Here is a 16,719-nt window from a genome sequence, read left to right on the forward strand (position 1 = left end):
CAAAATGTGTTTCTTTCAACATTGTTTTGCTCAAAAACATAGGTGAAGTTCCAGTCAACCACTTTTTTCCCCTTGAAACTTCAAGATAATGCTGTGTGTTAACTTTTCTAGATGTAACTCCAGTTTATAAAATCAATTATTTGAATTTTCTGAGAAAATAGTCCTATCATTAACAACAACAAAACCATTCAAGTTTAAAGCAAATAAGCTAAATTCAATCCATAAATTCTTATAGACATGTGGCCTTCCCTTAGTTCTTCATAGTGCTCCCTTCCCTAATCAAAACTTGATCCCAGAGAAGTTTCTGAAAAACTCACTTATCAAGCAATATAAAAGGTGGTAAAAGCTTATGTACTGTGTTTTAGAAGGAAGAAATAAAAGAATATCCAATTGTGAGATTTAAATTTTCATCAGAATATTAAGGGAATATTGCAGAAAGCTAGGAGGTCTTTTGATAACCTTAAAACCAAACTACACGTGAAAACTTTATTCAGTGGCCCCCCCAATCTCCACTTCCCCATCTGCGTTATGTAATATGGATTACTGACATTGTCTCAGTCTTATGTAAAATGCTAGTAACTCATCAGACTCAAGCTCGTCTCCTTAACAGATTGCTACCAATAAGCCTCACTTATCTAGACATTTTCAAGTCCTATGTCAATCTGCTCCCAGCCTAAGGTCCGTGAAAGTGATCCTACAAGACAGCAAAATGTTAACTTACCTAATGAATATATATCAAGTATATCCAGGCTTGGAAATGATCAACTATTCTTGCCCTCATTCTTGTAAAGAGATGGTATGAGTGAGCCTAAGTGCAATTTAGAATTATTTTTATTTACAGTTTTTAGGTGAAATTTGCATAGAGTGATATGCAACAATCTTAAATGTGCAATTCAGTGAGTTTTGACAAGTGAATTCACCATGTAACCCACATCTCTATCAAGGTTTAGATTATAGATCATTTCCATAAGCTTAGAAATTCCCTTAAAACCTCTTTGCAGTGGATTCTGTCATCCCCATACCTCTCCCCCAGGCAAATTTTGCCTGTTCTGGAATTTCATACAAATGATTCATACAAGAAGTACTCTTTTGTGCTCAACTTCTTTATTTCTGTATAATGTCTGTCTGTGGAATTCAACCACACTGTGGTATGCATTAATAGTTTATTACTTTTTAATGTTAAGTAGTAGTCCATGTATGAACATACTACAATTTGTTTATCTATTCATCAGTTGACAGATATTTATATTGTTTCCCCTTTTTAGGCTAATAAGAATGAGGCTATAATAAATATTCTTTTCAAATCTTTTTGTGAATATATGTTTTCCTTTCTCTTGGCTTAAATACTTAAGTGAAATTATGGGTCACAGGGTAAAATCTAGATCCTTTTGAAAGGAGGAAAGCATCTGACCCCAAGGTTTTTACTTTACTTTGCCAGATACCCACTGCTCACCCTCAACAAGAAGACCCAAATAAACCCTACTGGATTTTGAGGTTGGTCACTGAATACAATGAAGCAGACTTTTTTGAAGTGAAAAAAGATACAGAACGAGCAGATGAAATCCGAGCCATGAAGCAGGCCTGGGAGATGACTGAACCAGGAAGATCGATCAAGGTTACCTGAGTTTGAAAAGTTGTCCTTTTACCTTTCATTCCTTGGGCGTGGTCTGAAGCAAGAGCCATATTGGTGAAACAACATAGTCTTTCCTTTAGGAAGTATCTGGAATTTTGTCAGGCATCAACTAACTAAATATTAAGACCACATTTGAACACATAGTGAAATGTTATTATCCGGATACCCAGATGACTTCCAAAAGCAAAGCACATAATGGTGCCACTTATGGCCCAAACTGTAGGTAGCCTTGTCCTTTCACATCATCTGGGATTAACACTCTGTCCTTAACACTCCCAACTAAGAAAGCATAAAAATGTTTAATATGTGCTTTCATGTGCTTAGATAGAGAAAAATCATGTGCTGCCCTTGTGGAATACACATACCGCATGATTCCTCCTCTCTATATTTTAGATAAGAATCATTGCCATAGTGAAACATTATTATTTATATGTGCTTCATGTCCCCAACTCAGGGTTATTGAGGCAGATGAAAAAGGTTCAAGAGCACCTGGATCTAAGCTAGCATGCACAGCGTATGAGTTTTAGGACTTCTTCATTAGTTCTCACAAATCACTGTCAAGATCATGGATGGTTCAGAATTGGAGTTTTTCTTTGGTAATTCATAAGAGCCGGTCTGGTTCAGACTGCCGTATTCATTCACATTTTCCTGTGTCTTTTGAGTACTGTTGAGATGGTGTTGCCTGTAATGTGTGTTGATAATGTCTGTCCTTTAGGCTGCCCAGGCGCGTCTCCATTATCTCAGCCGGTTCATTAAGAAAACACCTGATGCTGAGTGTGTGCCTATGTCTGAAAGCCAAACCAAAGAAGGGGAAGAAGGTCAGTGAACCCTACCCCAGCTGCCCCAAGCACGGAGCTGTTACTTGCACCTCTTCAAAGCTAGTCAGCAAGTCATGCTTGGTAAAAAGAAAAATTTCAGAATCTATTTCATTATAGGATTGTAAAGTTATAGACAGTTTTGTAAGAAAATAGATTCTCAAGCATTTTCTTTTTACCAAGCAGGTGTTCACTTTGTCCCCAAGTAGATATAATCTTCCCCATTTAAGAAAAGATGAAACCAGAAATAAGATGAAAAAAAGATGAAACCCTCATTAGAAGGTAGCAGTATGTGAACTTGAAGGCAGGCTCACAACTATAAATCTGGCACCTTTCTAATCGCAATAGCAATAAACAATAGCAATAAGAATCAAAGTAAGAAAGCTAACTACTTTCAGTGAACAATTTGCCATGGGCCTGGAGCTATAAAATACTAATTATTTCATCCAATACTCACATCAACTCACTGATATAAATATTATTTCCAACTTGCCAGTAAGGACCCAGGCCCAGAGTAATTTGCTAAATTCACAAGCTACCCAGGGACAGAGGCAGCATGCAGACAGAGCTCTCCATCACCCCAGGGCTCTTCCCACAAACACTTGGCTATACCTCCATCTATCACCATGCTGAGTTGTCCAGGGAGGCTGAAGACATTCACATCCCAAATCGTGCTTTTCCACTTTTACATCTTCAGGAGTATAACTCAATAATTGTTATAAAAGTAATGTCCCTTAACATTTCATGTGAAGGGGATAAAAAATAAATATCACCCCAATCCTGTTATTCTGGGATGGGCACTGCTCAAAGTGCTTTATGTTTATTATCTCACTTTAACCTACAGCAACTATGAGGTAGACCTTACTATTTCCATTTTGTAGATTTAGAGACCAAAGCTCAGATGGTCACCTTATTCTTCCTATGCCATACATCTAAAAAGTGACCAAGTTGGGATCTGAAATATTTCTAACTCCTAAAGTACTCACTCCTCTAATTGGTAGAGTTTAATGTAATGTTAGGAATATAAAGGTGAATAGAATATAAAGGTGAATAGAATACAGTTCTTTTTCTTTAGGCTCTAGATTTTATTATTAATTTTTTAAATGTTGTGCTAATTTGTATGTAAAAGGAAATTTATTGCACTGGACACGTTAAAAATGTCAAAGAAGATTTTATTTATGACTATTGCAATAGGGGAGAGATTGAACTCAACTCTGAAAACAACAGAAACAGTGAGGATTTATAACTAACTAGCAGGGAGTGGATGAAAAATTACTTACAGGAATTTGGTTAGGTATCAAACGTCAGGGAAGAGAAATTTGATTAAATATCAAGTGTGGAGGAAGAGGAGTTTAATTGGATATCAAGAGTAGGGGGATTCTTGATAAACTAGTTTGGCAGGATTCCTGGCTAAAACTGGGATTCATCACAAGTCAAGGACAAGGCCTAGTGGAGAACAGAGCTCAGAGAAGGCTGACCTTATCATGTAACATACAGGCAAAAAAGGTACAAATCTTAATTGCACAGCTTGATGTATTTTCATATGTGTGTATATTCAGGAGCCACCCCATTTAGATCAAGATAAAAAACCCTTAATACACCCCAATAGTCCTCTTCATTCTCTTTCCCAGCCTTTTCCTTCCTGAAAGTAACTATTTGATCTCTATGACCATGAATTAATTTTTTCTGTTTCTGAGCTTTACGTATTTATGTATTCTATGTCTCGCTATTTTTGTATGTGATTTCATAGAATGCAAGTTTTTTCGGTAATGCATATATCATATTTAGTAGAAACACCTTCAAGTGCCATAAAAGAGTCAGATACAAAGAGTTCCATGAGTTTAGATAACAGAGAGACTGTACTATCAGGGAGTATGCTGTGGAAGAAGTGGCAGACAAACAAGGGCTTCAAGGATCTGGCAAAATCAACAAGTAGTGAAAGTGAAGGATCATCCCCCACAGGGAAGGAAGAGCGTGAGCAGAGCATGCAGAAGGAAAATATCAGTAAGTATTGCCTTTATTGGTAGGATAAACACATATCTTAAAATAAAAATTCTGGAAAAGATAGTTAAGCACATGATGGCTAGGGTTAAACATAGAAAAATATGTGTACAGGTCTTCATTTTGATTATCAGAGTTGGTAATCTGCTCAAGGACCTGATTACTAAATACTTAACCTAAAGATAAAAGTGGGAAATTTATTTTTATATTTTTAAGTAGCAGTTATATTTTCACATAGTTTTAAGTAGCAGTTATATTTTCACAGTTTTCTGTGTCTACGAATACTAAAAATGCACAGATCGCATATACAGTTGTCACTAAAAACAGTTTGATCTATAGTATACTACATCTTTTATAACAAATTTTAAATATTTGGTTTCTAAAATGTTCTAAAATCTCTATTCTAACACAAAGTTTTCCATTATATATATATATATATATATATATATATACATACACACACACACACACCACATCTTCTTTATCCATTCATCTGTTGATGGACACTTCGGTTGCTTCCATATTTTGGCTATTGTAAATATTGCTGCTGTGAACATGTGCATATTGGGGTGCATGAATCTTTTTGAAATAGTGTTTTCATTTTCTTCAGATATATATGCAGGAGTGGAATTGCTGGATCATATGGTAGCTCTATTTTTAGTTTTTCAAGGAACCTCCAGACTGTTTTCCACAGTGGCTTCACCAACTCACATTCCCACCAGCAGTGTACAAGGGTTCCCTTTTCTCCACATCCTTGCCAACATTTGTTATTTGTAGTCTTTTTGATGATAGTCATTCAACAGGTGTGAGGTGATACCTACCTCATTGTGGTTTTGATTTGCATTTCTCTGATGATTAGCATATTGAGCATCTTTTCATGTGCCTGTTGGTCATCTGTATGTCTTCTTTGGAAAAATGTCTATTCAGGTCTTCTGTACATTTTAATCAGGTTGTTTGGTTGTTTTTTTTATATTGGGTCGTATGAGCAGTTTATATATTTTAGATATTAACCCATTATTGGGGTGCATTTTGGGGTAATAAGGAGGGGTCAGGAAACAGAGAAGAAAGATAAGAGTGAGCAGGGGTGGAAGACCTAGAGGCCAAAGCAGCCTGTCCTCAAGCAAAAAATGCTTCAAAGCATTCTTAAGTATGTTTTATTACAATTTTATTTTAATATATTTTAATTTTATATTTTAATATTTTATTAGTTTTATTTAATATATTTTATTTTTATTTTAATATAACTTAAGTATGTTTTATTACAATTTTATTTTAATATATTACAATTTTATTTTAATTTTTTGCTGTCCTCAAGCAAAAAATGCTTCCAAGCATTCTTAAGTATGTTTTATTACAATTTTATTTCAATATATGATAAGTTGAATTACACACCATCAACAAGAAATTTACTCCCCCTCCCACCAAGAAGAGGTGTGCTATTGTATGGTTCTAGTACATCCTATGGCACTGAAACACTGCCATGTACCCCACGTACTGTTGCTCTAGAAGGAATCCTGCTTGAAAATCATGGGTCCGGCTATCTAGCTGTTCTCTGGAACTTTGTGTGTTGCTCTCACCTCTGCTGTTGGTGCACCACAGATTGGCCCTCACTCCTGAGGAAGCATCGCCCATAGGAGATTACAGTCCTTGTGAGAGATTTACATGCTCTGGCCTCTACATTTATATACATATATACATATATGTATATTTATGTACTCATTTATTTGTGACTCCCAAAATGCTACCTTATTCTTGCTACTTTCTATTTTCATATATAGTAGGTAACTTAGAACAACCTCCTTCATAATGCCAGAGGACATGTAAATAATATCATTATGGATTTCACTCTTATGCATTCTTTCTCAACACCAAGCCATCATCAAGGTCAAGAGTTCAAACTTTGCTTTTTCAACTTCCCTTTTATTTCTGGAGGCCTCTGGAAAGTGCCTCTTCCAACGGCTGGAGGTGATCTTTGTCTTTAGTCCCAATCTTTTCCCCAGGCTTCACAATCAATCAAACTATTCTTCACCATTTCTTTTAAACAGCTATTTTCTTACAATCTATGATGAAAGAAGTTTTCTGCCGATTCTGTTGCAAACTGAAACTTTTATAAAATATAATAAAACGACCCAGTGATGACCAATTGCTGTAAAAATATCTCTAAATGCATACTCTCACTTTCAGAGCTTATCCCACAGAGTACCAGTTGGCAGACGGACGATGCGTGCACACACACACACATGCATGCATGGGCACACACTTGGAGTTGCACTGTTCTAGAGGTCCAAGATCATACTACACTTACACCCTATTCTGATACAACAATTTTATAAGTGAAAATGAAGATTAACCTTCTCTTCCCCTTTCATACCCTCCCTGTTTAAATACGTATTATTTGGCAGGATGCAAGAGAACACAAATATCCAATTAATCAAAAACATTTTCTTTCCAGTCAGAGTCAGCGGAGTTGGTGTCTTTCAGAAACAATTCAAGTTTGAAATGCCAAAAATATATGCAACAAAAGTAGATAGGTTCATAAGAAAAACAAATGAACTTTAGAAATCTAAGATCACAGAGCAACCATGATGAAAAAAGAAAAGTTATTAACCACTGGTTTCTAGAAGAGTCATATTGTATATAAGATGCAATATTTCAGGAATGTTTTATTTAATGTTATAAAGTGAAAAACATGACTGAATTTATGTTTCAATAATGGTGCAGAGTTAGGGTTTGTCCTACTATATTCTTTATTTCTCAAGGGTATCATGCCTATAAAAGCATGATATTTTTGAAAAAATAGTTTTGAAAAATTTGATGTTACTGTTTTTTACATTTTTAAAGTTTTACATTAGATTATATTTCTATGAATAATCCCTTTTAAAAAGTTGTTATAAATTAAACACTTTACAATACTCCTGGAGACTATTCCAACCACACGTGAAAAGCAAGATTAAACAGCCAGTGGGAGGGCAGGATTTTTTGCATGGCAGAGTGAAGACTTGACATATCCTCTCCCCAAAAGCAATGATAAATGGGAAAAGATTAAGAAACATTTCAAAATTCTGAGGGTGTACAACTAAATGAAAAATATTTATTAAACAAAAAAATAAATTAACTTAGTTGGATAAATTTCTTGTTACTTCGGTAAGAAATAACCACAAATTTAGTGACTTAACACAAACTTCTTGCAGTTCTAGAGGGCAGAAATTCTAAAGTTAAGCTGTTGGCAGGGCAGCATTCCTCCTGGAGGCCCTTGGAGAGGATCGGTTTCCATTTTCAGCTTCTAGGGCCATTGACTCTGGCTTACGGCTCCTTCCTTATATTCAAGGCCAGCAGCAGAGCATCTTCAAATCCCTCTGTCTCTCTTTCCTTCCCCCTCTCTCTCTTTCCTCTATGACCATCACTTCATCTCCTTCTTGGATTCTATCTTTTCTACATTCCTCTCTTTCCCTTACAAGGGTTTAGTCCAGCTGACTAATACAGCATTATCGTCCCATCTTGAGATCCTTAATTACATCTGCAAAGTCCTTGTATGGTAGCATATTCATAGGCTTCAGAGGTTAGAACATGGATATCCTCGGAGGTCCATTAGTCTGTCTACCACAGTTAGCCTACCAACTATTGCATATTAACGTGGGGTTCCCTCATCAGCCCCAAGGTCTGTAGCGTGGTAGCCAGGAGAACCAGCAGTCTTGCTGCCAATGCTAAAAAGGATTTACCTGATTTGAGGCTCCATGGAAAAGTTCTATGCCCATGGATATTGTTGCAAGGAATAGTGAACTTGGTGGCAAACAATTGGAATAGCCAACATCACAGCTGCTTGAGACTGTGACGCTGGTCAGGAAAAGCAAAAAGTAAGCCAAAAATCAAATAAAGAGATCTGTGTGACAAAGCAGATATAGTGATTTCAACCTTCAGGAACATAGGATGTCCACTTTATCCATACATCCATATCAGAAAGGAAGAAATAAAACTGTGTTGTCAGACAAATTGATCCTGTATATTGAAAATCCTAAGAAATCATGGGAAAAGAACCAAGAATATCATCTAGAACTAACAAGTGAGTTTGGTGAGGTCACATGATAGAAGATTAATATATTTTTATTTCTACATTTCAATGAGCAATCAAAAAATGAAATTAAGAAGACAATTTCATTCACAATAGCATCAATAATAAATATATGGAACTAAATTTAACAAAAGTGCAAGGCCTGTATACTGAAAATTACAAAACATTTCTGAAGGAAATTTTGAAAGATCTAAATAAAGAGAGAGGCAGTCCATGCTTTGGGGCTAGAAGACTCAATATAGTAAGATATTAATTCTCCCTAAACTGATCTATAAATTCAGTGTATCTGAATTTAGATACTGAATTTAGATAGATCAAATTTATAGTGATCTATAAATTTCTATCAAAATCCTAGTAGACATTTTACAGAATTTGACAAGCTGATCCCAAAACTTATATGAAAATGCAAATACCCAGAATGACCAAAATAATTTTCATAAAGAACCAAGAGGAAGGATTTTACCTTCATGATTTCTGAATTTATTATGAAGCTAACAATAATCAAAACACTATGATTTGACAGTTTCTTAAAAAGTTAATTTTTTGATTCCTACTTGCATGAAATATCCAGGAAAGGCAAATCTACAGAGACAGAAAGCCTGGGGCTTGTGGTGGGAATGCAGAGTGACTTTAAGAGGGCACAAAAGAATTTATTTGGATAACTGAAATGTTTTGAAACAGGGTTTTGGTGCTGGTTGCATAACTCTGTAAATTTACTAAAACATATTGAATTATACTTTTAAAATTGGTAATTTTTATGGTATGTAAATTACACTTCAATAATTTTTTAAAAAGAGAGACTAAATGGGCTGGAAAGGCTGAATGGTTAATATCTTAGTCTCTAAAATTTCTTTCTTAAAACTATTCTTGTGGGTTCTTGAGTCCGTGGGGTAAAAATCTCCTGATATTTGATTTTCAGCGTTCACCTGTTATATATTGCCTACTCTACTGGACTAAAACTTTCTTGAGGATAGGATACTGTGTCTGAAAACATTTTTATATCCCACCCCCATAGTGCTTCGCATAGCTTTCACGGATATACCAAGCTCTTTAAATATTAGTTTATTTAACTTGTTTATAATGAAATTTTGTAACAAAATATGACCTTTTTAGGTCTCTGCTTTCATTTAACTGTAATTAGAGTAATTTTGTTACTCTTCTTATAGAGCATATTTATCTTTTTCTATATTCATTTTGTCATCTCCTTCATTTAACTGTAAGTATAGTTACACCAGCTAGAGGATAAACATAAAATATAATTATGTTTCAATAAAGTCATTAAACCACATTAAAATCGTATTAAACAAGGCAAGTCCAAAATATTGTCAATTTAAACAAGATATACAATCGTTTAGTTAGTCATTATTGATTCTTTCTTGAAAGCCTAGGACTTTTTTTTTTTTTTTTTTACAACAGGGCCTCGTTCACGATCCCCAACAATTTTGGAAATGCCTCCCCAACTTATTCGAAAAAAACTAGAATGTGTAGACTTAAGTCAATATGTACGGTAAGTTTTAATAAACATGGTTAATGCACATATCTGTGTTCATAGAATTTTGGATAGATTGTCAATAGGCAGTTGCTAAACAACAGAAAATTTGAAATTAAATGCTTAATATATTTTAAGTGTATTTGAATTTTTAGAAGTACAGAATTTATATGTTAAATTTAACAAATGTTTTATTAAGTCAGTTATAAAAGCATTTAAATGTTTTCTGTAAAGATTTAATTTGTAGCCTAGTTAAGGTGAGTTGAGCTGCAGAAAAATCCCATCATACCTGCTGCTATTATTTAATTAGATTGAATTTTCTTAAGAACTAAACAATAGGATTAATATAGTTACTCAAGCACATTTATCAATTTGAAAACATTTTCAAATCTACTTAGCTTCATAAATTAAAAAGAAAACACCTACAAAATATTCTCATAGCTTCGCACACCAATTCCACAAACACCTCTTCAAATAGTACATCTAATTTTGCTGGTATTTTCCTAAAATAATTTCCTAAAATATTAGTGACTTAATAAATGGAGCCTAGCCCATGTAAAAATAATGATTTATTCTTTCTGTTCCTGATATTTGATTTGATTCAGACCACCACCCTACTGATATGATTTTAAATTATTTGAGTGCTAAAGTTCATGCTAGAGTTCCCAAATGACTTATGTATCTCTTTTGATGTTTTTATATCAAGAAAAACAAATACTGATCCTCTGCTGCAAACGGATGAGCTGAATCAGCAGCAAGCAATGCAAAAGGCAGAGGAGGTCCATCAGTTTCGACAATATAGGACCAGACTCCTTAGCATTCGTGATATTGAGCAAGAAGAAAGGCTTAAAGTAAAGGGGCGAGTTCTGGAGATGTACGGGGAGATGCGGGTGAGTCTAAAAGGGCATATACTTGGATCACAATTGACAAATTCTTCTGTAATATTAAAAAGGTGTCATAGAATCATATTGTAACCAGGTAGAAAGAAGTCTTGAAAACATTTAGTTCCCAACTTCTCAGAAAATTGGCAAATTAATTATACACATCTATTTTACTCACTCCCTAAAATCCCTCTAAAATACACTATTGAAAATTTATCCACAAAATGGGAAGAATGGAAGCAGAGACAATAGCAAAATATTTGTGAAGTCGGAAAGTAGCTGAAGGAAGATTGCATTAACAGGCTTGAAGTAGCCAAATCCTAAGCTGGCAGTAGAAAAACTCTTAAGAGTCAACCCAGTTTGCTACACAGAATGCCCCAAAGGCTCAGAAATCGCTGGCACCAGCCACGTTAAGAAGTGAAGCTGAAGTAAGTGAGAGGAAGAAAAAAGATACCACCTAAAGTTCTTCAAGTACAAATCAGATATATTTTGTCAGGGTTAGAATACGTATGGGGAACTAGTAATTTACTGAGCACAGTTACTGTGAGAGACACACCGGCTGCATATTTTATACAGATTAGGCCTGAATTCATTTAAAGCAGATAGTTGCTTTATCAAAATCCCTGCTCATTTCTTTCTTCACCTTTCTCTTTATTTTTCTCCTACTGACTCTTTTATTTACCATTCTGTAAAATCTCATGTGCCCTTTGATATCTCATGTTTTATGCACTAAGAAACATTTGCGACCATAACCTAATTTTCATCTTTCTTCAATAATTTCCTACATGATTCTGTTGGCCTGAGGAAAGGGAGTGCAGTTTTTTATGGAACCATAATAAGGCTCTATCAGTCGATCATATTTGCTTGGGTTTTTTGTTTATTTGTTTGTTTGTTTGGATTAGGACTCCTTAGATGAAGCCCGGCAGAAGATCTTCAATATCCGGGAACAGTACAGAAAAAAGTTACTGGAAGCTGAGCGGCAAAGATTGGAGTCTCAGGCTGCGGAGGAAGCCGCGATCCGGCTAGAGCCAGAAAAGAAGGTCCCGGCTCCAGACACACAAAAAAAACAGAAAGGAAAGAAAAAGTGACCAGGACATGCCCAATACTCCCTTTCCTCCAAAGAGGGAAAACCTACTTTTAATTATCTATAACTTTGCCTTTTGACGAGAATAAGGTATTAATTAGGCCAAATGAAAATAGACGTTTTCCCACCTTAGAAGTACTTTCTGTGTTTTGACGTTAACTTATTGGTTGTTCCCAGAGAGCTATGATTTGAGTATAAAATTTCAATAAAAATAGTCTCAAAATATTTGGAATGTAATAAAATGTAAGTGTCTCACTCTGAATTGCTTCATTTTTAGTTAGTGCCAGAACAGGATCATAAGTGAACCAATAGGATTGCCTTTGAAAAATTCAACAATGAGAAAAATAGCTATTGCTCTTTCATCTCTAACTTTAAAGACTTTAATATATTAAAAAATATGTTTCAAAATCATTAAATAGGGTAGAGATGATGCTCTGTATGAGTTTAGATTCAAGGATGAAAAACACACTCAAAAAAAAAAACTTCCAAAAATAAATAAAACTTAAAAACAAATTTTAATAAAAAGTATGCTTCAGACAGCCACCCCCACCTCTGCAGGAGACCTGCCAACTCTAGCAGCAAAAACAGAAAGAGGCTGGTCTCTGATGACATTATGGAGCTGCCATACTGACCCTGTGCTGCTCATTTCTGGAGTTCTCACTATATGAGATAAACAAAAGAACAAATTTATTTCAGGAAAGCTAAGAAGGAAAGAATGGCAGTGGATTTGCTGCCTGCTCAGGTGGCACTGTGTGGATGAAAGGCTCTTGGTGCTCCAGCCAGGAGTCAGTGCTGTGCCTCTGAGGTGGGAGAGGCAACATCAGGACACTGGTCCACAAGAGACCTCCCAGCTCCACGTAATATCAAATGGCGAAAATCTCCCAGAGATCTCCATCTCAACACCAACACCCAGCTTCACTCAACGACCAGCAAGCTACAGTGCTGGACACCCTATGCCAAACAACTAGCAAGACAGGAACACAACCCCACCCATTAGCAGAGAGGCTGCCTAAAATCATAATAAGGCCACAGACACCCCAAAACACACCACCAGATGTGGACCTGCCCACCAGAAAGACAAGATCCAGCCTCATCCACCAGAACACAGGCACTAGTCCCCTCCACCAGGAAGCCTACACAACCCACTGAACCAACATTAGCCACTGGGGACAGACACCAAAAACAATGGGAACTATGAACCTGCAGCCTGCAAAATGGAGACCCCAAAAAAAGGAAGATAAGCAAAATGAGAAGACACAAAACTACACAGCAGATGAAGGAGGAAGATAAAAACCCACCAGACCTAACAAATGAAGAGGAAATAGGCAGTCTACCTGAAACAGAATTCAGAATAATGATAGTAAAGATGATCCAAAATCTTGGAAATAGAATAGATAAAATGCAAGAAACATTTAACAAGGACCTAGAAGAACTAAAGATGAAACAAGCAACGATGAACAACACAATAAATGAAATTAAAAATACTCTAGATGGGATCAATGGCAGAATAACTGAGGCAGAAGAACGGATAAGTGACCTGGAAGATAAAATAGTGGAAATAACTACTGCAGAGCAGAGTAAAGAAAAAAGAATGAAAAGAACTGAGGACAGTCTCAGAGACCTCTGGGACAACATTAAACGCACACAACATTCGAATTATACGGGTTCCAGAAGAAGAAGAGAAAAAGAAAGGGACTGAGAAAATATTTGAAGACATTATAGTTGAAAACTTCCCTAATATGGGAAAGGAGATAGTCAATCAAGTCCAGGAAGCACAGAGAATCCCATATAGGATAAATCCAAGGAGAAACACGCCAAGACACATATTAATCAAACTGTCAAAAATTAAATTCAAAGAAAACATATTAAAAGCAGCAAGGGAAAAACAACAAATAACACATAAGGGAATCCCCATAAGGTTAACAGCTGCTCTTTCAGCAGAAACTCTGCAAGCCAGAAGGGACTGTCGGGACCTATTTAAAGTGATGAAGGAGAAAAACCTACAACCAAGATTACTCTACCCAGCAAGGATCTCATTCAGATTTGATGGAGAAATTAAAACCTTCACAGACAAGCAAAAGGTGAGAGAATTCAGCACCACCAAACCAGCTTTACAACAAATGCTAAAGGATCTTCTCTAGGCAAGAAACACAAGAGAAGGAAAAGACCTATAGTAACACACCCAAAACAATTAAGAAAATGGGAATAGGAACATACTTATCGATAATTACCTTAAATGTAAATGGATTAAATGCTCCCACCAAAAGACACAGACTGGCTAAATGGATTCAAAAACAAGACCCATATATATGCTGTCTATAAGAGACCCACTTCAGACCTAGGGACACATACAGACTGAAAGTAAGGGGATGGAAAAAGATACTCCATGCAAATGGAAACCAAAAGAAAGCTGGAGTAGCAATTCTCATATCAGACAAAATAGACTTTAAAATAAAGACTATCAGAAGAGACAAAGAAGACACTACATAATGATCAAGGGATCAATCCAAGAAGAAGATACAACAATTGTAAATATTTATGCACCCAACACAGGAGCACCTCAATAAAAAAGGCAAATACAGCCATAAAAGGGGAAATCGACAGTAACACATTCATAGTAGGGGACTTTAACACCCCACTTTCACCAATAGACAGATCATCCAAAATGAAAATAAATAAGGAAACACAAGCTTTAAATGATACATTAAACAAGATGGACTTAATTGATATTTATAGGACATTCCATGAAAAAACAACAGAATACACATTTTTCTCAAGTGCTCATGGAACATTCTCCAGGATAGATCATATCTTGGGTCACAAATCAAGGCTTCGTAAATTTAAGAAAATTGAAATTGTATCAAGTATCTTTTCTGACCACAATGCTATGAGACCAGATATCAATTACAGGAAAAGATCTGTAAAACATACAAACACATGGAGGCTAAACAATACACTACTTAATAACGAAGTGATCACTGAAGAAATCGAAGAGGAAATCAAAAAATACCTAGAAACAAATGACAATGGAGACACGACGACCCAAAACATATGGGAAGCAGCAAAAGCAGTTCTAAGAGGGAAGTTTACAGCAATACAATCCTACCTTAAGAAACAGGAAACATCTCGAACAAACAACCTAAACTTGTACCTAAAGCAATTAGAGAAAGAACAAAAAAAACCCAAAGTTAGCAGAAGGAAAGAAATCATAAAGATCAGATCAGAAATAAATGAAAAAGAAATGAAGGAAACAATAGCAAAGATCAATAAAACTAAAAGTAGGTTCTTTGAAAAGATAAACAAAATTGATAAACCATTAGCCAGACTCATCAAGAAAAAAAGGGAGAAGACTCAAATCAATAGAATTAGAAATGAAAAAGGAGAAGTAACAAATGACACTGCAGAAATACAAAAGATCATGACAGGTTACTACAAGCAACTCTATGCCAATAAAAAGGACAACCTGGAAGAAATGGACAAATTCTTAGAAATGCACAATCTGCCAAGACTGAATCAGGAAGAAATAGAAAATATGAACAGACCAATCACAAGGACTGAAACTGAAAAAAATCTTCCAACAAACAAAAGCTCAGAAACAGATGGCTTCACAGGCGAATTCTATCAAACATTTGTAGAAGAGCTAAAACCTATCCTTCTCAAACTCTTCCAAAATGTAACAGAGGGAGGAACACTCCCAAACTCATTCTACGAGGCCACCATCACCCTGATACCAAAACCAGACAAGGATTTCACAAAGAAAGAAAACTACAGGCCAATATCACTGATGAACATAGATGCAAAAATCCTCAACAAAATACTAGCAAACAGAATCCAACAGCACATTAAAAGGATCATACATCATGATCAAGTGGGGTTTATTCCAGGATTGCAAGGATTCTTCAATATACGCAAATCAATCAATGTGATACACCATATTAACAAATTGAAGGAGAAAAACCATGTGGTCATCTCAATAGATGCAGAGAAAGCTTTCAACAAAATTCAACACCCATTTATGATAAAAACCCTCCAGAAAGTAGGCAAAGAGGGAACTTTCTTCAACATAATAAAGGCCATATATGACAAACCCACAGCCAACATCATCCTCAATGGTGAAAAACTGAAAACATTTCCACTAAGATCAGAAACAAGACAAGGTTGCCCACTCTCACCACTCTTATTCAACATAGTTTTGGCAGTTTTAGCCACAGCAATCAGAGAAGAAAAGGTAAAAGGAATACAAATCGGAAAGAAGAAGTAAAGCTGTCACTGTTTGCAAATGACATGATACTATACACAGAGAATCCTAACAATGCTACCAAAAAACTACTAGAGCTAATCAGTGAATTTGGTAAAGTAGCAGGATACAAAATTAATGCACAGAAATCTCTGGCATTCCTATACACTAATAATGAAAAATCTGAAAGAGAAATCAAGAAAACACTCCCATTTACCACTGCAACAAAAAGAATAAAATATCTAGGTATAAACCTACCAAAGGAGACAAAAGACCTGTATGCAGAAAATTATAAGACACTAATGAAAGAAATTAAAGATGATACAAATAGATGGAGAGATATACCATGTTCTTGGATTGGAAGAATCAACATTGTGAAAATGACTCTACTACCCAAAGCAATCTAGATATTCAACGCAATCCCTATCAAACTACCACTGGCAGTTTTCACAGAACTAGAACAAAAAATTTCACAATTTGTATGGAAACACAAAAGACCCCGAATAGCCA

The 16,719-nt window shown here is 35.6% G+C and overlaps 1 protein-coding gene and 1 long non-coding RNA gene across 6 annotated transcripts in view; one reads left to right on the forward strand and one right to left on the reverse strand.

Annotated features, from left to right (window-relative positions):
• Positions 1-12,094, forward strand: part of ADGB (androglobin) — a gene marked incomplete at its 5' end in the record, with an annotated part of 169,423 nt that extends 157,329 nt beyond the window's left edge. The window contains 6 exons of one of the 3 annotated variants that reach the window (XM_079939320.1): positions 1,439-1,615; positions 2,349-2,455; positions 4,322-4,452; positions 9,935-10,025; positions 10,714-10,897; positions 11,791-12,094. In XM_079939320.1, the coding sequence (XP_079795446.1) occupies positions 1,439-1,615; positions 2,349-2,455; positions 4,322-4,452; positions 9,935-10,025; positions 10,714-10,897; positions 11,791-11,976 (876 nt within the window). In that variant the 3' untranslated portion in view covers positions 11,977-12,094. Of the gene's footprint in view, positions 1-1,438; positions 1,616-2,348; positions 2,456-4,236; positions 4,453-9,934; positions 10,026-10,713; positions 10,898-11,790 lie in introns of all 3 variants that reach the window. The other 2 variants (XM_079939318.1, XM_079939319.1) reach the window with 2 other exon arrangements.
• The window catches only part of LOC307195309, a 442,224-nt gene that overhangs the window by 67,157 nt on the left and 358,348 nt on the right, over positions 1-16,719 (reverse strand). The gene's annotated exons all lie outside the window — the stretch shown is intronic.

Source organism: Stenella coeruleoalba (genome assembly GCF_951394435.1).
Source record: "Stenella coeruleoalba genome assembly, chromosome: 12".
NCBI lineage: Eukaryota > Metazoa > Chordata > Mammalia > Artiodactyla > Delphinidae > Stenella > Stenella coeruleoalba.